General features: G+C 43.6%; 1 protein-coding gene across 5 annotated transcripts in view; it reads right to left on the bottom strand.

Annotated features, from left to right (window-relative positions):
* Window positions 1-26,381, bottom strand: part of AP-1gamma (adaptor protein complex 1, gamma subunit) — a 233,201-nt gene that overhangs the window by 134,628 nt on the left and 72,192 nt on the right. For 4 of the 5 annotated variants that reach the window (XM_065436802.1, XM_065436806.1, XM_065436804.1 and 1 more), the window contains exon 5: window positions 19,866-19,951. In XM_065436802.1, coding sequence (XP_065292874.1) covers window positions 19,866-19,951 — 86 coding nt within the window. The remainder of the gene's footprint in view (window positions 1-19,865; window positions 19,952-26,381) is intronic. The other variant, XM_065436803.1, reaches the window with a different exon arrangement.

Below are 26,381 nucleotides of genomic sequence, written 5' to 3'. Positions count from 1 at the left end.
GAGGTGCTGCCACCTCTTAGTACTTACAAGAAGCGTTTGAAATTTGTGCTACCTTCTTGGGAAGATAAACAGAACTGACTTCAAGCTTCAGCGCGTCGCGCAGACTGCGGCCACACCCCTTTTGCGGTTTCGGTTTCGCCGCGTGATCGGAACGGAGGCGCGCGAAACGTCATTTTTCTCTTTGTCGGCACTCTCTTGCAGATGCTGTGGAAGTTGATTTCTATCTTGATTGGCACTGCTCTTAGCTCGTTTATCACCGCCGCTCATGAGGTATTCTCGCTCTCTGCGGCTGTGCGGAGACTCGTGTTTCAAGGAGTACCACACTCTAAAATACTATTGAACATATTGCAGTTATGAGTGATGCCGACACCAAAATACTGTTCGTAATTTTTTTTTTACTATTTATTCCCGACTTTATACATCTTGTACATTCAAGATCCGCAATAAAGTAATTTGGCCACCCGGGAAAGTTTTCTTCAAAATAATTCGACCCTCAAAGGGTTAAGCATATTCAATGTTAAAAATAATTACGTGAAATTAAAGCGACGGTTGAAGAAGTTGAGAAAGCTAGAATACTGAGGCTGCCCCACACACAACCACAGCGGTAGCGGCATTCGCATGCCCTCTCATGCACGGTTGCACCTCTAGCGGCGGACGCTGGCTCTAAATGAAACTGAGGCGGCAGTTTCGTGACCAGAAAAAAAATGAAAGGACTCTGGTAATATGCAACACAGCAACTTATTACGATATGCCTCAATCGTATCCACGTAAATGTGGCTACTGTCGGTGAATTTGTCTTGCATGTTAGCGTACAATGTCTGCATGTTTGTTTCTACATTCAAGTAGTTGGCAAAGCCTAGTTGGCCTAGTCCGTTTCTCCTGTCACCGTCTTCATACACTAGCGGAAATGTGCACATGACCAAAATTTTTCATGCAGTCGAGAATCATACACACTCAACACACCAGCAGTGGAAAAAACCTGTCAACAGTGTGCACTTACACTAGAAAAAAAAAATTTACCCAAAAAGCAAGAGCACCACATTTATTGATGATGATGATACTGACTTCTTTGTAGTGGGTGGAAGCACTCAATATTAACGCACAATGCCACGCAATATAGGCACTTCACACAGCTGCAAGGTTTATCAGAACCCACATAACAGAATCTAGCGCTTGCTAGATCAATGGTGCCTGAATCGCAGTCCCAGCAACGGCTCTCTTAGAATCCGACCTCGAAAGCCATGCATCTATGTACTGCAAGTGCCAGAAGCAATCAACGTCACTAGATAGAAACAAGTACAGGAACCGGAACAGGTCATGGCCACCACATTTCTGACACTGCCTCCAATATATCCTAAGCCAGAAGCGCATTGCAGCATACCATTTTGGAGGCCACAACCAGAAACTACGAATTACTTGGGTGGAAGCGTACTGGCTTTTCAAATTATCCCATATATTTCACATTGCAAATTACGAGACTGCACAAATTCCATGAATTAGCCAAATTTTCGAATAAACTGAAATCAAATATGCAAGGTTTTACTGTAATTGTCAACTGAAAATTCAAACAAAGAAATGGCCTCTGGCCCCTGGAAACAAGCCATGCCCACTCATATACCATGGTAAGCTGGTCTGCTGATGAAACAGCCTAGCAAAAAGCTTGTCAAATACAACAACAGATCCACGAAGAACAACTTAAATAAAATACAACTGACTTCCATTGTGATGGGACCGACAAAATTGATTTATTATTATGGTCAAACATAAAAAGACGCAGAAAAAAATGCCCAAACACACCATTGCTTCATTTGGCAGTAGTACAGTCACATGTCAACACAAATTAAAGAAGCTTATTTCCATGGTGGACTTACATGCAGTGCTGCATTAGGTGACGTGTGTGCACCAAGCTAGCATGAGTGAAGAGTTCCAAAAGTGTGGCTTCACAGCAGCACCAGTAGGTGCTCCAGAAAATCCACATTTCTAGGCACGACTTTTGCCACTATGAAGCCAGACCTCGGGGCAAAATTCACATATAAGCCGTACCCCAACTTTACTGCTCAATCGAAAAAAAATTTTGGTGCGAGTTATATGTGCCAAAAAATGGTACTTGCAAGAGGACATGGGAGGAGCAGCCAGCATTTGGCCACACTGACGGGTAGAAGGTACTGCCACGTGAGAACACAATCGGCAGAGAGATTCTTACGAATTAACTGTTTGAAAAGCTTACCAGCTCGAATTACCAGGCATTCTTGCCCATTGAAATACACATTTCAACAGGGCCATAACATTAGTTTGAATTAAATGGGTTCGAATTAACGAGAATCCACAGTATTTGCACGATTCTAACATGTCCCCCAATCTATCATGCGCACAGTTTGTATAGGTTCAAAGGAGAAAAGTAACATACAAATGAGAGTAGCGCTAAACAAACTAGAAATTCAACGCACACCGAATTTTTTAGCAAGTAAAATGTAGCATACCTCCAATCCTAGAAACTGGAAAAAAAAATTAAACCAGCATAGTTTATCTTCACAGAATCGAAGTTTATTTAGACTTTATGTCCATAGTTGTCACTATCAGACAGCCCTTTATCACTGTGTATGGATCATTTATCATCTGTAAGGTCTATTTATTATACTTGACAACTCCAGGACAATCACAAACCAGATTGCGGCCCACACCTAGACCACCTTCTTGACCAGTTTGTCCTTTTGCCACATACAATGTTTAAGAACACTTAAAACACCTGACATGACTGTTGTAGATGGCTAGCTTAGCATGCAAAAGTACTTTTGAACGAGCTTTTCCAATCAAAGACTGAAAGTGGCGTGTTGTCATTGCCATATCACACGAGAACTTGTTTTGTTGCCACCTTGTGATGACAATGGCAACAACACTGGCTCCCCGACTGCTATGTGCTGGCAATTTTTGGAGCAATATTGAAAAAAAAAAAAAACGAAGTTTTAGAAATGAGAAAATACTGCATTCATTCATTTTTAGCTGCTGCTATTGCTGCTTGGAAATCTTCCTAAGGCAGGCCAAAAACAGGTGCCTCCTGTGGGCAATAATGAGTCTTCGATGCATTCACTGTCTCCTAGGACCGCTTAAATGGTGAGGATTAGTCACCATATTTAGGTGAGGCACATTTTTGCCAACCAGTCAAGTTCAAGTTATCCAGTAAGGGCCAATTTCAGGAGTGAAATGACAAAACTTCGCCCCTAAAGATGTATTGGCACCAGCCAGGACTTTCAGTCAAGATCAAATTAACTGAAAAATTGAATTAGCTGAAGCCGCAATAATGAAAGTCTAGTGTACAAGAAACATTTGCTTGTGTTTGAGAGAACTGCTTGCATTTTAGCAAAGCTTGAACAGATATTTCTGCTTTTGTGATCTGTTCATAAACATGAGCAAGACAGTATATTTTTCAAAATAAAAATTAATCACTTATTACAGTCTATGCTCATTACAACGAACCCGCGTATAACAGACTGGAATATAATGGAGCATATTTCAACCTTAGTTTGTTCTCCCTATTTTATTACTGCAACGAAGTTCACTTTTAACTGATCGGGCTACAACGGACTATCGGCTACAGCGGACGAAATTCGTGGCAGGTTTTTAAAGATCAGGCGTATAAAATGTACTTTTGCCGTGTAACGGGGGCTGATAACTGACTTACGAGGGTCAGGTGATGATCACGGCTTAACATCGCGTGTGCGAGGGAGGAAGGCGGGGAGGAAACGTTGGTCTTCTTTCACACACGAGGCGGGGGGGTGGGGGCAGGAAAGGGAGAGGGGTTCTGCTCCAGCGGCTGCTGCTTACAGCATGGCCGCACAGAAACTGTATCTTGAAAGTGATCTGCGATGAGGACGAAGTGCTTACCAGCACAGGCGCTGTATCTTAAAAGCGATCTGCGATGTGGACAAAGTGCGCCCAGTGCCGGTAGCTTCGGATGTGCTGCACTTTCGGCATTTAATTAGTTCGCCTTGAAGCGAGAGACATCACGAAGGTCAATAAGCTCGCTGTAGCTGCCGCGCTTCCTCACTCCAACGTTTTGACAGCGACTTTCCACGGTCATCGCGCAAGATGTGTCCATGTTGTTATGATCAGGCAGTGGGGGTAATGACTTTCTAGCTTCTCCTGCCCCACTGCAGCGAATCGCTTCGTGACGCTAACAGCGTCCCCCTCGGACAGACCTGCAGTGCCAGCAAGGCGAGACACGTTTAGCAGATCAAGTGTTGTTTGTTGGTTCACTGTCGCTGTCACGGATCAATGGGAGCAAGAAACTCCTGCAAAAGGGTGTTCTACGGCGTTTCCTCACAGAGTCCGGTAACTGACACTGTCGTTTGACAAAGGCTCCAGCTAAAGGCAGATTCATCCCAGGAACTAAGGTAGCACGTGCTTGAGTCAAGCACGACAATGCCAGTCAGGGTTGCCGTTGGTGGCTACTTTGCGCCAAATTGGCTACTTTTCGACCCCGTCTGGCGATGAAAATTTCACGTTGGCTCCTTGGCTACTTTCTGGCTACTTTGAACTTCTATTTTGGCGCATTCACTAGCCATTTTTTTTTGCAATTGCATATACAATAGCAAGCAAGAACAAAGAAGAACAATTATTTTTAAAGCTTTGCTCTCCTCATGGCTGTTCCGGTCGCCTTGACGCGCGCGCGCCATAGCGCGCGCGTCCTGTACGCATATATTCTCTCCGCCGGCGGTGCGCACATAGAGACCAACTAGCAGACACGGGTGCGCAGACGCACGGACTCTGGGTGATGGGCGCACGTCGAAGCAAAGCCCGTGAGGACGTTGCGCGCCATCTGGAGAAAATAACGCTAATACTAGCGCACGGCGAAGCAAAGGCCGCAAGGACGCTGCGCTCCATCTGGAGAAAATAACACTAATCTAGAGTACTTTCTCCGTTAGGGTCATGCATCCGAAACCATGCGTTTAGGTGCAGCCGTGTGCACGGCATGACACCAGAGAGGAACGAGCAGTACAGGTGAAATAACACTTGTGTACCCCAAGGCGACAAAGCTTCTGTTTTTGTGCCTTCGGCTTGCCGACACCGGCGTCTACCATGGGAAAAGACGCAAGAGCAAAGCGCACGTTTCGAGAAGAATGGAGAAAGGACAAGAAACTGAGCGGTAAGCAAAACGGAAACTATTCTTTAGGCGTTTAGTCGCATGCCGCTTAGTATCTAATATGCATATTACCATGCGTTACAGGATGGATTTCGTCACGTGACGGCGGAACGACTGCTCACTGCAAGTACTGCAATTGCAAAATTCGACCCCACTACAGTGATCTGTTGAAGCACGCAGAAACCAAAAAGCACCGCGAGTGCGCAGTAATCCCAAGTTCGCAACAAAAACTGCCGCAGCTTCTAGCGTCTTCGAGTCGAACGTACTATGAAAAGGCTCGCCGAGAGTTAAGGATCGCCTTGTACACTGCAGTGGACACTTCCATAAATGCTGTCGACGAACTTGGTGAGATTCTGCATTCCGAATTCAATGATTTTGATCTGCACAGAACGAAGTGCACGGCTATAATTACGAATGTTCTCTTCCCGTACTTCACGGAAAACATGGACAAACAACTGAACGGCTCCAGCTATTCTCTAATGGTGGATGAATCAACCGATGTATCCACGACAAAGCAACTTTGCATGGTTGTGCGGTTTCTGAGTTTAGAAGAAAACAGGATTGCAACCACCCTTCTTGATCTCGTAGAGCTGTCTGATGGAACGGCAGAAACGCTTCACGACACGGTATTGAAGACGTTGGACAAGCACGGCCTATCGATCAAGAACTGTCTCGGACTCTGCACCGATGGTGCAAATGCCATGTGCGGCAAACACAATTCTCTGTTCAGTCGTCTTAGTGAGGACAACAAAGACTTGATTCTGATCAAATGCTCTTGCCACAGCCTGGACCTTGTGGCATCCAAGTCGATGGAGGCGATTCCTTCTGCGGTTGAGCACTTAGTGCGAGAAACCTACAACTACTTTGCACACAGCAGCTGCCGGCAAGATGCTTATAAGAGACTGTATGCCAGTATGACAGTGGAAGATGAAAGTGCAAATCCACCGCCCAAGATTCTGTCGCTTTCGCAGACGAGATGGCTTGCTATTGCAGACTCTATAGAAAGAATTTTGGCGCAGTACCAGTCTCTCGAAGAGTTTTTTGAGAAAGCAGAAGATCGCAGCTACAACGTGCGCATTTTACGAGAGATGTATCGAGACAGAAAAAATTATGTTTACCTCGTGTTTCTTGCCTCAGTTCTGCGTAACGTTAGGCGAGTGAACAAAATGTTCCAAACAAACACAACTGACCCACTGGTTGTCTTCCAAGAGCTAGAAAATTTGTATTTGGAAATTCTTAGGCGGATTTTGAATCCATCAGTTTTGAGGCACAACACAACGGCAAGTCTGCTGTCGCTAGACCTGGCAAAAATGAAGTCGATTTTCCTGCAACCAGAGGTAGTGGACCTAGGTGACGTCTTCAGAGAGAAGATTTCACTAGTCCCTATTGAAGACGAACGGGCCGTGAGGGAGCGCTGTTTCCAATTCTTGAGGCAAATGGCGATGGGACTGCAGCAGCGACTTCCAAATGCCTCCTCTGCACTTCGAAGACTGTGTGCCATAAATACCGATGGCATAGAAAGTGCTAAGAGCCGTGAATGCATAATGAAGCTACCGCTGCATTTTTTTGGATGTTCCTCAATCGAACTGGAGTCTGAAATACGCCAGCTGCAGAGTGTTAGCGGTGCACTTGATCGCGCATCATGTTTGACTTTCTGGCACGCAGCGGCATCGTACAAGGACCCTTGCGGCGAATGCCCTTTTCAACACCTGGCGCAAGGAGCACTGAAAATTTTGACCCTTCCAATTTCTAACGCTGATGCAGAGCGCGTGTTCTCTTGCGTGAACTTGACGAAAACAGAGATCCGTAACAAAATGAAGCTGGACTTGCTCATGGCGATTCTGCGAATCAAATTTCGGCTACGACTTCAAGAAAAAACAGCATCATCGTTTGACGTTCCTGCTGAGTTGTTGAATAGAATGTGCCAAAATTACTCCGGCATGAACACTATCTACTCTAGATAAACTACGCGGACTGAACTTTTATTTATTTGCAACGTACCTGATGCTTGAAGGCCAAGCAAGAGAACCAAATTTCCTTGCTCTTTATTTACTCTGTGTTCTTGTGTTGACTCAAAATGATATTATTTATTGTTCATTAATAAAAGTTGCTTATAATAATGGTACTTTTCTACTTGGCTACAAATTTGGCGCCAAGACCAGGTGGCGTGGCTACTTTTGGCTACTTTTAGCCTCAGTTCTGGCTCTTTTTGAAAAATTCCCAACGGCAACCCTGATGCCAGTCTACGAAGCTGTGTGTCCAGTGAAAAAAGGTGCGGGAGTGATTGTGTGAACCCTCACCCTCCAACGCTTGTCCTTCGACGACTTTGGACACCCCGAGTGGAAAAAGTTGGGGCAGCAGTTTTCCCTGGCCTAGGGATCTTGGGAAGACAGAGGGGGTTCAAGCAAACTTTTTCGGCTCCTCAGTGTGCTTAAATTCTGTCATGCTAGACTGATGAGACGTAATGTTTTCCACTCATGTAGATATTGTAAATAAATCCAGTGCTCCTAGTTCTCGATGAGAATATGTTACTCCCTTCAACAACGTCCTTAGTGTGGAAGAGTTGGATGACAGCACGAGCCAGCTACCCCTTTTGACATGCCTGACCCCAACTCTTAAATGTTTACCTCTGCACGCATGACACCATGTTTGTTGATTTAGTTAGTAAGTCTTTACAACTTTATACGGCTGATAAAACTACTATCCTTACTTCGCATAGCTGTCTAATAATTTGCTATTGCAATCGATGCATCGCATTTCGATCAATAACGTTGTTAGCCATTGCGACCAAAGTTTCGGAAAGGAAGCGTTTCAGATATTACGGACTTCAGATAAAACAGTTGTTTTTTTAGGGATTATCAGGGTCTATTGTAACGAGAGTAGACTGCAGCAGGAGTGTGAGAATACTCAGATATTCGATTTTGAATCGAATAGAGAATGTTCAAATAATTCAATTACCATATGAATATCTAATATTCGATTTCTCGAATATTCAATTTTTCAAATATCGGTAATTTCGGTGCATGACCCGGCCCATGGACGGTGTCTTGACACATGCAGCATTCCCATGGCACCCAATGTCTATCGGTACAAGAATTGACCAGGTTGGCCAGACTGATATAAATGATTAATGCAGCTTTATGGGCACAAGAGAGGCTAAGCCACACGAGTACAGACCACTCACACAAGCACGCTCGTGTCTTAGCCTCTTCTCTGTCCACGTCTTATGCACATAAAGCTGCATTCAAGTCTTACCAACATGCCCAAATAGTCACCTTAGGAAACGATTAACACTATGCGACCAGAGGGAACAACAAAATCAACGTGCGCAAAAAGCACGGAAGCATGTGTGAAGATCAGGCCAATTAGTAGCCGAAAGGCATGCTGATTGCATCGAATATTTGAGTTCACTGTCAACGCATGTAAACACTTATGGCAATTTGATGCTTCAAAATAAAATTCGCGTCAACAGGAGGTGAAGCTGGGTTCCGAATGCCCTTCATAGGTGCTTTCCACCCACATGCAAGCACATAGACGAACTTGGCAAGCATGCTCACGGTAGTTGCCAGCTGGTCGACTGTGGACGTGAATGCCGCTTCAATGGCCGTCCATCTAACCCATATGCGTGATTTTGCAAACTATCCCTGATGAGCCACCCATAGGAACATCTTAATGAAAAGCTTTCCGTGGCAGCTTGCAGCCCGTCATCACATCAGCCAGTGGCGAATTTCCGTCACAGTCACATTATTGAACACACCGTCTAGCCCATTAGGCCTAATTGAAGACACGTCATCGGGTGTATATGACTAAGTTACGGTTTCAGACTGAATCAACACAGTATCTATTCAGAGCACTCAAAGACAAAAAGAAAGGGCGAGGAGGGGGGGACGACGGAACATGCCGTGGGCCTCCCGATTTGAGAACTCTGTATTGTTGGCACTGACCACGATCGGCGCGCGCAATGCCGATAGCCACGTGGAGCAACGCCAAGTGACGCGGTGTGCATTCCCTGCTTTTGACCTTCAAACACCACCTGCCATAAAGATGGAAAAACCCACCGGTTTTCTGGAAGAAAACAGGAAAGCAACAGACAACCACAGCGCTGCACGGGGGCCCTCTGGCGCCAGCTGCAGATGCCACCTACGCCAAAAAATTTACAACAGCCAGAACCAGGGGTGCAGCACGCAGTCCTCCTACGTTTCACTGCACTGCCGAAGCATGTTATAATAGTGGATCCACACAACGGACGAAATTCGTCTTTTTCGCGACGGACGGCGCATCACGTGACTATGCGTGACGGATTTGTGCCGTCCACGTGTCGTTCGCGAACCCCACGGACGAAAAATGCCGAGCTATTTTTCGCATCCGGATTTTGGGGGTCAAATGCTGCGGATTTAGCCTAGCATGCTCTACAGTCTGGCAACACGCACGGCTTTGGGATCTTTCTGAAACAGCTTCATCACTGCAGACACCATTCGTGTCTGTTCGCGTGTGCGCGACTCGCACAAGAGCGACTGAAATGAACCTGAACGACGAGGCAACTTTGTTGTTCTTACATCTCGTGGAGCAGTTCCCCGCGTTGCGGGACATGACTCTCACCGATTACGCGGACACAAGAGCGTAACAAGACCTCTTTCGATGAAACAAGTACTCATCATCCAATTCGGACAAAACAACAACCATTGCGGCCAACCGTCGTTTTTATAGAGTTTCATATTAGTATACCTAGAGGGAAATCTGGCGCTGCGATCATTCAACCATCACGGAAATGATGGGAAGTACAGGCTTCGGATTGACATTCTATTGACAGGCGAATTAGTCTAAAAGTATTTTTTTGGCAGTTTTGGTTTCGCTCCAAGTGCAATTGCTGTAACTTGCAGTGGGACAGTGGAACGTAAAGCTCTCTGCCTTTGTTATGTTGCTCGAAGTGGCAATAGCGCGCTGGGCCAGCGGCTGGGACGATGTTTGTGACGCAGTGTGGTGTTGAAGCCATGACGAGAAAGCGACGGCATCGTAAATGTTGAAAGAACATGTTTTGAGCGTTTGGGCCTTGGTTTGTTAAGTGTGTTAGGTTGGTGCTGTAGCGTTACATGCTTTATGAAACTTCAGAACAGGAAGAAGAAGGCACTACTGACACAAGACATAGACAGTTGTACTTCTAGTGGCTCGACAATCAAATTTTATTGAGGGCTTCGTTATGCACTGCTCGTTTATGTGCTCATTGAAATGCGTTTTTTAGGACTTTGAGAATGCAAACTTACTAGTAGTAGGAAAGGTTGCTGCTTCCTGGCTGTAGTCTAGTGTCGCAAAATTGGTAAGTGCAAAGCTAAATTGGTAAGTGCAAAGCTATGCAATAACGCTTCGGAAACGGTACGTCAATGTAAAATATGAAGAAGCATACTCGTAAGAGGCCACAAGCGTCCTAGCTCGCACTGCAGCAGATGTGCTCAAGTTTACTTGAAGACTTTCAGCAATCGTGACCGCCAACGCAGCCTTTCGAAAGAGCGAGAGAGTTCACAAGCGCCTGTCGTCTGCGACAATAGCCTCGCGTTCGCAGCGAGCAGGCGTCGGTAACAGACGACACTTATAGCATTCCACTCAAGGGCGCAACACTTTCTCACAATACAACATTTTTATTTCTATAAATACTTGATGAGTATTTTTATATAAGTACATGCACAATTCTTATTGCTGTTGCAAAACTATATAAATCATTATTTTCTGGCGTCAAAACTGGAACAGAATCACACATGTATGCATACCCTGGTGTGTCCTGGTGACAAACCATAGTAAACCATGCTTCCATCTCAAAGTCATACAAAGTTTATGTAGTGTGTTGTACATTATATAACATACTGCAGAAATAAAATTAGATTTTATGCGACAATATTTGAGTGTAGCTTTGTTTACTGCGCCGCAAGCAAACATCACTAGTCTAAAGATCGAAATCAATCCGAAGCCTGTACTTCCCATCATTCCCATGAGGCAACCCCGTAGACACTAGCGCCCCATTTCCCTCTACGGTATTTATTTAGAAACTCTATGGTAGTTTTCTTTCGATCTCCATTTTCATTCAGAGTGAAAAACATGTATGACAAAGTCTTTGTTACACCGATGGCACCATCTAGAGTGAGTAGAAACAAGCAATAATTTTAACTTACGGCCACTGAGATCCGCCAAGGCCGCCGTAACATCTTCGAGGCCATGTTCAGCCAATACAGCCACTCTAAGCCCACGCGCCGAGAATCTGAGTATCGCTTTCGGAAACAGTGCCCACTCATCACGAATACATTGCTGTCGAAGCTTCTGGACACAAATTTAAACCAAATACAAGCCTCAGTTTGAAAGTTACGGGCCACACAGTGGACGACAACGACTTGACAGGTTCGAGGCGGACGGCAGTCGCTTCGAGCGGTGCCACCATCTTTATTTTTCCGGCACAGTCGTCTGCCCAGTCCGTCCGTCGTCTGTATGCGCTTCGCAGCTGGACGGGCGGCGGAATAAGCGTCCGCGGCACAGATTTGCGTGGAGCCGTCCGTCGTCTGGATACACCATATTCTGCGCGTGCCGGACTGACTGTGTGAAGTTTGTCACAAGTGCTTCGTGTCCAAGGACACCTAAACTTAAACAATTCAAGCTTAAACAATTATTTTCATCGCTGAAAGCTCACGTAAGGACAGATAGCCCTGCATTGTTACATCGACGGTGTAGAGCAGGCCATGAAAAAAAATTTGCTTGTGCGAAGGAAAAGCACATCTGTGTGAAGCTTTGTTTTCTCTGCCTGCAGCACATTTTAAATGTCTCTAAGGCAGAATATGTTTTGATACAGTAATTTTACTCCTAAATAATCATTAGCATGAGTTCAGTTCATTTTTTGTTATTTTTAAGCTAATGAAATGATTGCAATTGTGGCTTAAAATGAAGGGAAAAAACGAGGACACTTATGCTAATTTCATGCTTCAAAATAAAATTCAAAGTCAATCGGAGATCATGTTCACTCTCAGTAGTCTGCAGTGATTGTGGCTATTTATTGATCTCATGACTGCGCTGTTGAATTTACATTCTGCACTATCAGAGTGGGCAGGACTTACTTGATTACTCTCACTCTGTGCACTATGTTTGTTTTGCTATATTTACACTAAATGAACAGATCATTCACACTATTTTTCTCTGTTATCCTGCATGTGATAAATATACATAATCCTGTGTTGTTCTTCCAGTGCACAGCAGCTTGAAAAGTGTTAGGTTATGTTAAACTGCAGGGTTTAATGTCCAGAAGCTGAAAAGTGAACTATGACGGACGCCATAGTGAAAGCCTTCACATTTATTTGCACCATCGGGTGCTTTTTACTGCACACCTCAAGCACAGTACACAAGGATCTTTTTAAAAGCGCAGCTTTTCTTTGCGAACATCGCCGCGTATCGTGACCACGCCTGTGGTCTGTCTGCCTGTCTGTGCCTGTCTGTCTGTGTGTACCTCGTGTTTCGACTTTTATTCTTATGCACAAAAAGCTTCGCTGCATATAGATTCCAATTTGGATCTGCTGCAATTTTTTTTTTTTCATTAAATCTCTTGGAATGCAGCTTCCATGGCGGGGAATCAAACCCATGGCCACCAAGAAATCGAGCAAATGTGAAATGAAAGCAATGAGTTTCAATTTTTTAACTCAATTTCTGTTAACATTCTCTATTTCAATTGCTCATTTTTTAACTGCCGAAACAGTACACCTCTTCTTTTTTGTGAAAAAGTTGGAACCCTGGGGTTGACAGGCCCTGCTCACACATGAGGACTTTTGTCTATTTCATATTACTACCACTTGGAGAAATCAGCTTCACCCCCCTCTCCACCCTTCTGTGGATAATACAATTTTTTTATAAGCATTCTCGTGAACATGTCGACTTCTGTCATCATACTCGACACGCCTACTTAGCAATTTTACGGCTGCAAGTTTCCATCAAGCATCCATGGCAGTTGTTGTCTCGACGAAGACAAGAGCCACTGTTGAAAGGCTGGGTCAAGGGACATCCCCTCTTCAACCAATGTTGACCTTTTCACATGAATTGAATAAACAAACGGTAATGTGAACGCGAGGGGGGTGCAGCTAGCAAAGGGATAAGTGGAGGAGATAGGCATGACCACCCGTGAAAGTTCGCCTTGCTCCAGTAGGGGAATGACAAGTGCTGGCGTCAGCGGAGAAACTCAATGTGGGCTTGTCTATGCTTCTAAGCAATAAAGACTACCATTAGGCATAATATGGTCCCCCATTTAACTGAAAGCCCTATAGGTATATAAGACAACTTGGCTATTCCTTCAGCTTCAGAGGTAAAAAGCCCTTAATTCTATTTGACAGTAGTAGTAGTAGTAATAGTAGTAGTAGTAAACTTTATTTAGAAAAAAAGAAAAAGTAATCGTTCGACAGACATTCTATCAATAAAAGATATTTTCCAGACCTTCATATATGAACTGAGTTGTTATCAGTGCTGGCATACTAATTTGGTGTTCCCTTTAACTCTTTCCGTACTGCGCCCATTGGGCATCGTTAGCCCACTTACTATGGTTTGAAACGCTGGTTTCGAGACTTTCAATGCTGCTCACAGACACACTGCACTTTCGGACGTGAAGGAGGAGAACTATTGTTTTGTTTCCTAAGCAGTTCGCTTTTTTTTCCCCCCAGGTGGTGACTTTCGAACGTGCTCCGAAGTTTGGCGATCGTCAAAGTAGAAAGCAAAAATGGCTGCCTCCGAGAGCAGCGCGCACACTTCTAAAGATCGCAGATCTCGCAATTCCGCTGCATTTGCGGCCAATTGCATTCATGGATCGAGCAGCAGCGAGTCTGAGGATGCCAACTTTTTGTCAGACTTTGACTCTGAGAGTGACAACAACGCAAGCCAGCGAGGAACATCAGCGGCCGCAGCCCATCACGCCAAACTGCAGTCCTTGCACTTAACCCTTTAGGGGTCGATTTTTTTTGTTGCAGATTCCAATTCTTCTGAGGACCTATTTCGAAAAGAATTTACCATAATTTTTCTAGGGTGACCGTAAAGTGAGAAAAAAATATTTTGTGTTGGTATTTATGTACTCTTTATTCATGAATAATAACAATAAAACAAAGAAATAAACTTAAAGGAATGAAAAATTTGATGCATTGTTATAGTTCAAGGCTTAGAATATGCGCACATGAGAATATTTTTCAAGTCTCAAATGTTCCTGCTCTTATACTAATATTTACGTCCATAGCGTAATGGAACTGCATAGTAAACAGTGTCGTCATGTGCCCATCAAAAAAGCAAAATGTGCGACAAACTTTCGCTAATCTTCACCTTATCACCAACCAGAGGCAATAAGATATTGCGAGTCTCCTCCCCCCAAAAAAGAAAAGAAAACGCATGCACGGTGGCATCCTTCCTATGCTCACCCATGTGAGCACTAAACAAGTGAGAAACAGGCGGCTGCCCTTTGAGCGATTAGTAATGAGATAGCCATCAGTTTCCCAAGCGCAAGAAGCCGAAATCACCCGCAGAACAAAACTCAAACTGTAGCCCGCGCGTGCGTGCGCCAATGAGCGAGTGGTAGTATATAGACGCGCCGGAGCAAACTAGCTCTAAAACAAACCATGCAACGAAAACCGAGAGAGGGAGGCACGCGAAAAAAAAAATTCCCTGTATTCTCACATAGTGAGAATACAGGGAATACACGGCGCCGGCGCCGCATATTTACGTCATTATACACGGCGCCGCATATTTATGTCATTGACCCTGAAATGGTTAAATTTATGTAGTGGAATACCTGTTCAATGAAAAATTTAGATTTTTTCGGAGATAGTGTTTATTAAACGGCAATACACTTTGTATATGTTACATTTTTTTATTAGTAGATACAAGCACGTCTTTACAAACTTTGTTCAATTTTATTCCACAATCTTGATTTTGCCAATTTGTATCTTTTTTATGACATATATCTCATCAATAAAACGTCTATGCATGAAAAGTACATTCATTCTGCCTTTTGTTTATGTATTACATAAAATTTGAAGTGCAGTAGTTCCTTTAGAGAAAAAAAATCTGACATAACCAACAAAAAACACCTATTTTCCCCATCGTAGGGAAGGAGTTAATAAGTGTAGAACATGTTATACATCTCGATTCATAGGTACCTAAGTTACTGATAGCAAGCAAGATTCTTGTAATGTGATTAGCCTGCTGAGTATGTACAGTGCACTGTGTTCTTTACACAAAATTCAGAAGCATAAGTGTTGTGTTAAATTTTCTGCTATTTGATATTCAGCTATTTTCTTTATTCAATTCGATATTCAATTTGATATATAGTATTTGGTATTTGCACATCCCTAATCATTAGGCCTTGTGCCTTTTACCATATGCAGAAAATAATCATGCGTATTTGCTAAAATTCTCAAAGCGTCACTTCAGATGGTACAGAAGCAGTTAAGTTTCCTCGCTTGTACAAGCAATATTAACGCAGCTTCTGCGAGGTGCAATTTCTAGCTATAGAGGACAGCTAGGCAAACACATGCGTGGCATAAATTGTACCATGGCGCTTTTTAGCCATTCCTGGCTCTTGCACCAAAAAAACGACATATATCATCATCATCATGTAACTTGTAGAAAAAGTAATTTTTTTTTTTTTAGTCACTGTAAACGTTTCTTATTTATTGTCAACGTACATTGCTCCTTAATTTCAGCCTTGTAGCTAACTATTTAAACAAGAAACCGGAGTCTAGGATCAAACGAGGGTCAAGGTGCAGGCAGCTTAAGGTAATTAAGGGTTTTTTTTTTTTTTTCACTAACGGGCTAGGGTCTTCTTAAGAAAGTGTATGGCAACGCTGTGGTGCCCATGTTGTCACCAGCTTCTTCATACAGTTTCATACAGTTTCATACAGTTTCATACAATAATTACCAGAGGGAACTCTGGCACTAGTGTTCATGGGAAGTGGAAGTGGGGTGGGTGGTTCAGCCAGCATGGGAACGATGGTTAATACATGGATTTGCTTAACTTTGTCCTTCTGGCTAATTAAATAAATTTAAATAATAATCAATACATTTATTATTAATAACAGTAACAACAACAACATTAATTATTATTATTATTATTATTATTATTATTATTATTATTATTATTATTATTATTATTATTATTATTATTATTATTATAACTAAATAAACATAATTAAAATTGAAGGCAGGATTCGAACATAGGACTTCTAGCACAGAAGCCCTATATTATAACCATTATGCCACAGGCAAATGCATCGACAAGTGGCACAGAACGCCTTTAATAATTCTCACGGGCAAGCCAAAGCCAGTGCAATGCGACGCTTGGCATGTTTCAATCTGGCCACCTCGACAGGCTGAACCACTGCAATTAGTAGTGATTACGGCTGTTTACAGAGTCTTCTGCATTTAGAGAATTAAAAGTTGCTTAGAAATTCAGGACAATGAAGGCCAATAAAGCACAATAGCACCAAGTCGGTGTACTAACCATCATTCCCATGGTGCCTAACGTGCGCAGTGCCAGAGTTCACTGTATTAATTATTGTGGGAAGCTCTGTGGTTCGTCTAGTCAGCAGATCACATCATGGTGCATTATGTTCATTACTATGCACTAACAGTACAAGGCGATTCATTGATGTCCCAAGGTCTCACAGTGTCGCCGTAGAAAGGGTTGCCACAGTAGTGGACTCTTGGTTCATTTTTACCACCTCGGTATTACAAATTATCTTCACCCAGGATAAGTATGAAGATATTCAATTACAGTAAAACTTCTTAATTCAATCCTTGTTAATTAAAATAATTGGATAGTTCGGACTCGTCCTCTGGTCTTGGCAGGCGTATGCATTATTTATTGCAATCAAACTCTCATTATTTAAGACGTATTTGGCTGCACATAGATAAATTCAGCCAACTCTCATAGCACAGCGAGCGCAGTGCACCGCAAATGGGAAACACGAAAGTGCAAGAACAGTGTTAGAGTCTAATCGAAATGAAGCAGCAGTCCGCATAGCCATAGTCATCAGCGAAAATTGTATGTGAATGACAGCAATGCTTAAACACTTTGTGCCTAATTGTGCCTTTAAAACCTTTATTCTTGCGTTAACACCACGCATGACACCGCATTGGCCATGTGCCTTCATAACTGCGTAGTCGCCATTAATGATCACATCAACAGCCACCACGGTTTCGTGCACACCGGTTGCAGCAAACAGTAGTTACATTTTGACTTCATGCGTGCAGTGGCCGAGTGCCTTCTAAACTGCGTAGTCGTCATCCATGATTGCATCGATAGCTACCGTGCTTTCATCTGCAGTTGTTGCAACAAATGGTAGTTTTATTTTGACTCAGTTCGTGCGTCGGCCGCATGCTGCAGATCTACATAGTCGCCATCCGTGATCACTTCAATAGCGGCCGCAATTTTTTCCACAGTAGTTGCAGCAAACAATAATCTCATTTTGACTCGGTGCAAAGTTGCTATATCGCGATGAACTGACACTCTGTTGATGACCAGCACACTTGCAAAAAAATAATCAGGATGTGCATGCGGTAGTGAAAAGTACATCTCAGTTGAAGATGCACTCTGTAGCCACGGTGTGAAGAAAGTCATGAGGCCTTCACCACTGAGAGCACTAATCAGTCATGAGATAATGAGAATTGCAGCTTCCACACTGCTTAATGAGAATTGCAGCTTCCACACTGCTTTTGTGCAAAATTCATTCAGTAAGTAAAACCCTGTTGACGTAGTAAACATTTGATGATTGTTTTCTAGAGGCTTGACAGCACTCGACTAACAAAACCTAAAACATGATCATCAATTTCTGCTAAAGCTGGTCAAAACATAAACTTGAGGCTGTTGTTTTCTGGCTTGGAGAAGTGTGGACACAATTTCAGGCAATTGTGTAGTTTTGGAACAGCAAGTTGCAAATGTATCTTTTTGGCCAAATTAGCACAGCTGTCCCACCCTTTCAAACATTAGGATGGAAGAGCTTACTATTGTCTAACCTTGTGACAGCAGAACAATGGATTGCAAACAGCAATGAAATAAAGTATAATTAAAATTAGGGGTATACGAACATCAAAATTTTCCTTTACAAATACTTAGCGTCGAATATTGAATCAAATATCAAATAATGATATGCACATGCATTTATTAGCAAGTTGGGCTAACTTGTTATCTTGGAACATTGCAATCACATTGTCAATGTTAAGAAACTAGACTAGTAAGCCATTTCACTAAAACATTACGTATTTGGCTCATGTTAACTTTGAAAATTCAGTAATTCTCACTAGCTGTCCTCACCAGCCTGTGCCTCAGTATACCGCATCAAACGATTGTAAATTGGGGGGCATTTGACCCTGTGCCAGTCCTCCCTCATCGCACTAGCTGTTAAGCAATAAGCTGAGAATCGGGGGTGGGGCTGGAAAAAAAAGAAGTGTGCCCTCGCTGTCCAGGGGGAGAAACCCATGCCGCTCGCTATTGAGAGGCTGGCTTTTCCGCACAGTATAAACGTTAGGTGCCTAAGTGTGCTTTACGGGCAAAATTTCGCTAGCAGCACGAAATAATTGCAATATTAAGCACAATGATCACCACAATATTCTTAGGTTAGATAGAAACAAATGCTAAAACCATGTTTGCTCTCGCACAGACAGCAATATTTGATTCGAATATTCGTATCTAACCGAATACACAAACATGTTCTAATATCTATTTTTAAAATCAAAAACAAATATTAAAAATATAATATTCGACGATATTCAAATATTCACACACCCTTAATTAAAATGTGAAACTTTTAAAATAACTTTGGTTTTATAGACCCAGGTCTCAGAATTTAGGCATACTGCTTCCTTTCATATTACAGATAAGCTCACAAAGCCCTGTTTGCACATAGGAAACAACACTAGAACACTTACATGTAGAGGTAATTAAACCCATCGCAGCAGGAAGGTTAAATAAACGCTTGCCACAGCCAATAACAATTAGGCACACTCCAGACCTACTAATGAGTCTTTATACAGCATCTAAGCATGTTCAACAAAACTTGCTCAATAATTCTTATCGAATATTCGTATCTAACCGAATACACAAACATGTTCTAATATCTATTTTTAAAATCAAAAACAAATATTAAAAATATAATATTCGACGATATTCAAATATTCACACACCCTTAATTAAAATGTGAAACTTTTAAAATAACTTTGGTTTTATAGACCCAGGTCTCAGAATTTAGGCATACTGCTTCCTTTCATATTACAGATAAGCTCACAAAGCCCTGTTTGCACATAGGAAACAACACTAGAACACTTACATGTAGAGGTAATTAAACCCATCGCAGCAGGAAGGTTAAATAAACGCTTGCCACAGCCAATAACAATTAGGCACACTCCAGACCTACTAATGAGTCTTTATACAGCATCTAAGCATGTTCAACAAAACTTGCTCAATAATTCTTATCCTATGCATCTATCACTGAAGCACTAAGCATGATTAAAAGAACAGAAAGTGCCATAAAGCCATGAACAAATTTTATGTTGGAAATTTGTGAGCCTAATGTTTTATGCATCATTATAGCACTACAAGTGAAACAACGCTATGTGGAATTATATTAAGAAATGTTTTTATCACACTGTTTTTAACTTTGGGCACAAAGATACCAAAAAAAGATCAATGCAAGCAGAAAGAAAAGGAAAGTCCACAATAACATCAACAAACCGTTCTCACTTTCTTGAAGTGCTGTAATGTGTCTGGACTCTTCTCGCACATTTCTGTGATGAGGATGACCCCTGTGATAAGCACACCTGCAGGAAAAATATACTGCAATGAGCACTCATAAAAAACTTGCCCTAAGGTTGTAAAAAGCATTTACAAATTTCTTACGAATTTCTAAGTCTGTGCAAATACCAAATAGTAGATTTCGAATTGAATATTGCATTGAATATAAAAAAAGAGTAGAATATTGAATGAAGTATTGAATATCACAAAATTTATCACAATGTTTAATGCTTATAAATTCTGGGCAAGAAAACACAGTGCTGCATACATCAGTAGCCACCCTGCATTGCATAACAAAAATGTAGCTAGCTATCAGCAACTTAGGTACATAGAAGACAAGATATGTAGTACGCTCTACTCTTATTAACCCTTCGAGGGTCAATGCCTTCAATATACAGCACCGCAAACAAGTCCCAAGTGGTCGATGCTGTATATTTACAACGATGCCTGCATGTTTGAAAAACCGGCCAATTTTTTAACTCTCTCTTGTGCAGAAAGTGCTGACAGCCGGCTTGGATACAAGACACTCTACGGCTTGTTTACGCCGGTGCATCATTGACCACTTGCTGTATTCGCGGGAGCACGGCGGTTAGTTTTGGTTTTATCTCACTGGCTGTTTTTGTTGTTTTCGAATCTCTCTGAGTGTCACCACTAGTTGCTTGCTTGTTTATTACTGACAGGGGTGCCATTACATCTGATTACAGGGAGGTGCTGGTATATATAAACAATGCCTCCATTTATGAACCATGCTGTCATGCCTGCATTTATTTTCTTGAGACTCGCGGAACCTTTTTGCCCCTTGTTGGCGATGGGATGAAGGATTGCTGCTAGTTTCTGACTAGTTTTGCTTTTCTGAAGGGTGCACAACCATCAAGTTTTCTTGCGTACGCTCATATACACTGTTCAATTACACTATGGACATGCATGCCAGCTGCTCTTCTACAAGTGAGTAGAGCGGTGATTCCTTCTATACGGACTCCAGCCCAAGTGCGGAATCAGAATATTTATTCCAGTGTATCACTTCTCTATATTTATTCTTATTATAAGTACTTATGCAAGCACATCTGTATTCATGTACAAACAATGCATGTTTTTCACCTACGGAAAATATTTTTTATTACTTTACGGTGACTACAAAAATTATGGTGAACTTTTTTCAAAATAGATCACTCTGAAGATTTTAAATCTGTAATAAAAAAAATAGACCCTGGGGAGATACATTTGGCAAAAAAAATTGGCCCTCAAAGGGTTAAAGGGAACTCCAAATTAGAATGCCAGCAATGATTACAGCTCAGTTCTAGTACATGAAGTTCTGGAAAATATTTTATCAGTAGAATGTCTGTTGGATAGACTCGAGTGCTTTTTCCTTCTGCAAATAAAGAATTAGTGATGTTATGTTGTAATAAATACCAATGCGGTTCTCAGCTTAATAGTGAACCTGTGTTTTATGGCAGTCTTTTATTGCATAGTAAGTCTTGCGTTTCTGTTTTCATTCAAAATACACAAGAGCTTTCTCATCTTTACGGCAGGTGTGTAAGGCGAATTTGTGCAACAGACACAAGCATGTACAGCGCATCACGTGATTTGTAGGGATGCTTGACTCTCGTGTGTCCCCTGATATTTTCCATACATGGCTCTTGCATCTCCTGTAATCTGGCTTCTCCCCGTAGCTAAGCGCCGGTGGCGGTCGGTGTGGTTGCAGCATATTACGAGAGATGGCACGAGTGCTTTGCTGTTAACACTACCCAACGGCAAGGTTACTTGGGCACAAAAGGGAGTAGGATGTTCCTCTTTGGTTTGGGAGTTGGTGAGTGGCGTGATGCTCTGCGCGTGCACTGATCCATGCTTCGCGGGACCGTCCCGAGATGCACCGATCGATGCTTCGCGGGACCGTCCTGAGAAAGGCTTAGGAGCGAGACACTGGAATGGATGAACACAATCGTTCGAACGCACCACTGTTCATGTGACCGTATACGCGAACGATTAGGCATTGGTGTCCAGCATAAGGGGCGAACATATTCGGCTAGCAGGCATTAGTGCATGAAAAGTGCAATAAATGCCCTTGTGATTGTTTGCCCTACTGTGTTGTCGTTCCTTTGTCCCAAGAGTGCATGTGAGATCCCACAGACTCGGTTACCACTCTGACATAGCCATCGCTGGTGCAGTGCGGGTCAACCACAGTCAGTGCCAACGGTAAAGAGCAGGTGCCTTTTAACTTTCAGGTTTGGCGCGATTTGCAACCTGTCCAAGTATCTTAAATTGGGAGGGTCACAGCAACTTCGCACCACACTCCCCCCCATCCATCTGCCCACAGCGCAAATGCATGCAGCTGGGTCATCGGTGCACTAGTAACATGACACTTTTTCACCCGCTGTGTTCCAAAGCGAGTCTTGCGACGGGTTGGTCGAAGCTAAATACGAGGTGCTACCCAAAGTTCCGGGAATTTGAAAAGCGTGCGCAAACCGAGTGTGGTACACATTTCCACCACTACACGTGGCCTGCAGTATGCCTTGCGGATCAGTGTTCTGAACAACTTTCATCTAAGAAGTATTGTTTTGCGAAGTGTTGTTTTGCAATGCAATGTTTCACTGATTTGGCGCATTTCTTAGTAACAAATATGACAGACTTTAAGGAGCAAAGGATTTGCATCAAGTTTTGTTTTAAACTTGGCAAAACTGTGGCAGAAACTTATCGTATGCTAGAGGACGCTTTTGTAGTCAATGCCATGAGCCAAACTAGGACATTTTTATGGCATAAATGCTTCAATGTTTGCTGACGATGACGAACGTTCCAGACGCCCGCCAACGAGCACAACCGTGGCAATGATAGCGGATGTTCGCAAGGCTATCCTTGGAAATCGCAGGCTAACTATAAAGGATGTCTGTGGCATTGCAGGACAATCGCAATTTTGTAGGATGTTCTGGACATGAGTCGCATTTCTGCAAAATTTGTGCCAACGCTGCTCAGTGACGAACAGAAACTGCACCTTCATCACGACAATGCACCCGCTCACACATCACTCGTTCGACAGTTCTCAACTTTGTGGGGATGCGCGACCCTCGCGCCTCCCCTGATGTTTTTCCCGCATAGCGCGTCTCCTGTAGTGCGGCTTCGCCGCGCACGCGGCGGTTGGAGTGGTACAAGCGCAGTGCGAGAGATGGCGCTAGTGTTGCGCTGCTGCGGGGTTACCTGGGTGCGGGAGAGACAAGGCGCTCTCTCTTGGGTTGGAGACAGCTAGCAGCACGGATGTGCCACGCGTGCAGCGACCCTCTTTCCCGGCGGGTCGGCGCGCGGCGGGGGACGTCTCCCGCGAGCGTGCGGCGACCCAGGCTTCTGCGAGACCGCCTCGCGTGGCCGCCTTCGAACGTGCCACGATTCGCGTGACTATACACGTGAACGACCAGGCGTTGGGATCCAGCATGGGGCGAACATATTCGCTCGCGAGGACGCGGTGAGTCGGACTTCTAGATTTGTCGCGCGCCCATCGGCATGTTTTGTGGATAGCAACTCGGCTAGCTGGCACTGATCTATGAAAGGTGCAATAAATGCCCTTGTGATTGTTTGCACTACTGTGTTGTCGTTCCTTTGTCCCAAGAGTACGGTGTGAGAATCCCATATCAGACCCCACAACTTCCAAACAAATCACAGTACTTCCACAACCACCCCATTCATCTGACCTCGCCCCTTGCGACTTTTTGTTGTTCCCAAAGCTGAAGTTGAGGCTGAAAGGACGTCGGTTTCACACTGTTGAAGAGATCCAGTCAGAATTGCAGGCAGCCCTCAACACGCTGTTGCCTGCAGTTCCATGAATGCATGAAATCGTGGCAGAAATGCTGGGATCGGCGTATACATGCTCAAGGGTACTTCTTCAAAGAAGACGGAAGCATTACGGTGAACACATCTTTTTTACCACTGAATCCCCGGAACTTTTGGGTAGCACCTTGTATACCGTATTTACTCGCATAATGATCCCACTATTTTTGTCAGAAAAATTGATGCAAAATCAGGGGTGCGATCATTACACAAGTTAAATTGCCCGCGAAAAGAAAAAAAAAATTCTTCCTGCGTTTGCTGCGGGACACCAAAATAAAAATGGCGGACGGCAGAGCAAGCCGAACGCGCCGAACGTGGTATTTTTTTCTTCTCGCGAGTACTATACGTGCATTCAAACAGTTTCTCCCGTATCAGTAATGAATAATATCGTTAATATCAGCAAGTTTGTGGCAATAACGCAGCCATGTCCACTTTGAGAGGACAGAAACAGATGGGCGCGCGCGCTTAGCTGCCAGTGACATGATGATGTTTGAGGTTTAATGGCGCAAGGGCCAGGTATGGCCAAAGAGCGCCATGCTAGTGGTAATAAATATGCAGTGCTCTGATGGGTTCTGTGAGTTTATAGTGACGTGGGTGTAGAGAGGCCTAAAAAAGTTGGTGTAAATTGCATAAAATGTAAGCGTAATAAAATTAGGGCAATGATTAATGACGTGTACTCTGATCACTAAAATGCATTAAGAAAGAATGATGCATTATATAAAATATGAGAGATGTTAAACTGCTTAGAGCACTACTGCCTCACCAGAGCCCTTGACACACAAGGGCCTAGAGGCATGTGCTATTCAGAATAATTATCACAGCGGCATCCTCTGTAGAGAGGAGGCGCTACGAACGTGTGGGGCTAGTAACATGCAACACAACGTCTTTCAAAAAACCTAGGACTGCGTTGGTGTCAAAGAGTGGTTCTGGACCAAGTAACATAACAGGATGAAGGGGAATGTGCTGCCGGTATGCTAAGGGAAAATGTTTCTTTCTTTCAGATTTGGTTTCCCGACACTCCAGTAGGACGTGGAGGACGGTCAGCCTCTCCCCGCATCTACCACAGGTTGGAGGTTCGTTTCCCGTGAGTAAAAAGTTATGTGTGCCAAATGTGTGTCCTATTCTTAGACAACAGAATAGGACATCTGTCCGGCGTGATTTCATTACAGGAGGCCAGAAACCTAATTGTGGCTTTATTACATGCAGCTTATTATTTGTTTCCAGGTCCCACAAGCGTTGCCAGCAGTTTCGCAGTTTTCTTATTAAGAAAGGCTTCAGGTCTGTGACAGAGACCGAAGCAGTAGGATTAACTGCATGCACTGAAATTAATGGGGCCACCTGGTCCGCTAGAATATTACCCTCGATGCCCCTATGTCCAGGCACCCAGCATATAATCACATGTTGGTTAGATATATATGCTTTGCACAGGGCAGAGTAGAGTTCATTAATTACCGGATTTTTGTGGTTACAGAATGACATCAAGGCCTTCACAACACTAAGGGAGTCCGTATATATAACTGATTTCTGGAGTTTTGATTTCTTTATATGCTTTACAACCAACAATAGTGCGTAGGCCTCAGCCGTAAAGATACTAGTTTCCGGATGTAGTAAATCGGATTCCGAGAAGAATGGACCAACGGCTGCATAGGACACCCCGTCATGTGATTTCGATGCATCTGTGTAGAACTCCGTGCAGGAGTATTTGTACTGGAGTTCCCAGAAATGCGTTTCAATTTCAATCTCTGAAGCGTGCTTTGTGACTTGCACGAAAGATATATCGCATTGTATCAGCTGCCACTCCCAAGGAGGTAGCAGCTTGGCTGGATGCATTAGGCGGAGCTCGAGGAGTGGGACATGCATTTCATCACTAAGCTCCCTCACACGCAGCGAGAAAGGCTGTCTTACAAAGGGACGATTATGAAAGAGTGTAGCATATGTCATATCATTGATGGTATTAAAACACGGATGTTGAGGATTAGAGTGGACTTTCAAAAAATGTGTTTGGCTGATGTATGTTCTCTGCAGATTAAGTGACCACTCATTTGATTCTGCCTATAAACTTTCAATGGGACTTCTTCTGAAAGCTCCAGTGGCCTGTCGGATTCCTAGATCGGTGGACGGGATCTAGCATCTCTAGCGTGCTCGGGGCTGCAGAATGATAGATCACAGCACCGTAGTCCAACCGTGTTCGAATTAGGCTCTTGTAAAGATTCATTAACCCTTTGAAGGTTTTGGCAGTACATGTACGGCAGTGGTTTTCTGTCCCGCAAGGTCTTTGCCGTACGGGTACAGTTCCGACGCTCTGTTTGAAATTTCGCGCCATAATGATGATACGTGCTCACCGTGAGGCGCTGCCACCTCTTAGCACTTACAAGATGCGTTTGAAATTGGCGCTACCTTCTCGGGGAAATAAACAGAGCTAGCTGATTGCTAGCTTCAGCGCGTCGCTCAGACTGCGGCAACGCCCCTTTGGCGGTTTCGGCTTCACCGCGTGATCGCAACGGTGGCGCGCGAAACGTCATTTTTTTCTTTGTCGGCACTCTCTTGCTGGGTGGTGGAAGTTGATTTCTATCTTCATTGGCGCTGATCTTAGCTTGCTTATCAGCGCCGTTCGCCAGGTATTCCCACTCTCAGTGGCAACGC

The sequence above is a fragment of the Dermacentor albipictus genome, chromosome 1, assembly GCF_038994185.2.
Source record: "Dermacentor albipictus isolate Rhodes 1998 colony chromosome 1, USDA_Dalb.pri_finalv2, whole genome shotgun sequence".
Taxonomy (NCBI): domain Eukaryota; kingdom Metazoa; phylum Arthropoda; class Arachnida; order Ixodida; family Ixodidae; genus Dermacentor; species Dermacentor albipictus.
Note: the sequence above shows the minus strand (reverse complement) of the source record. Positions and strands in the feature narration are given on the sequence as shown.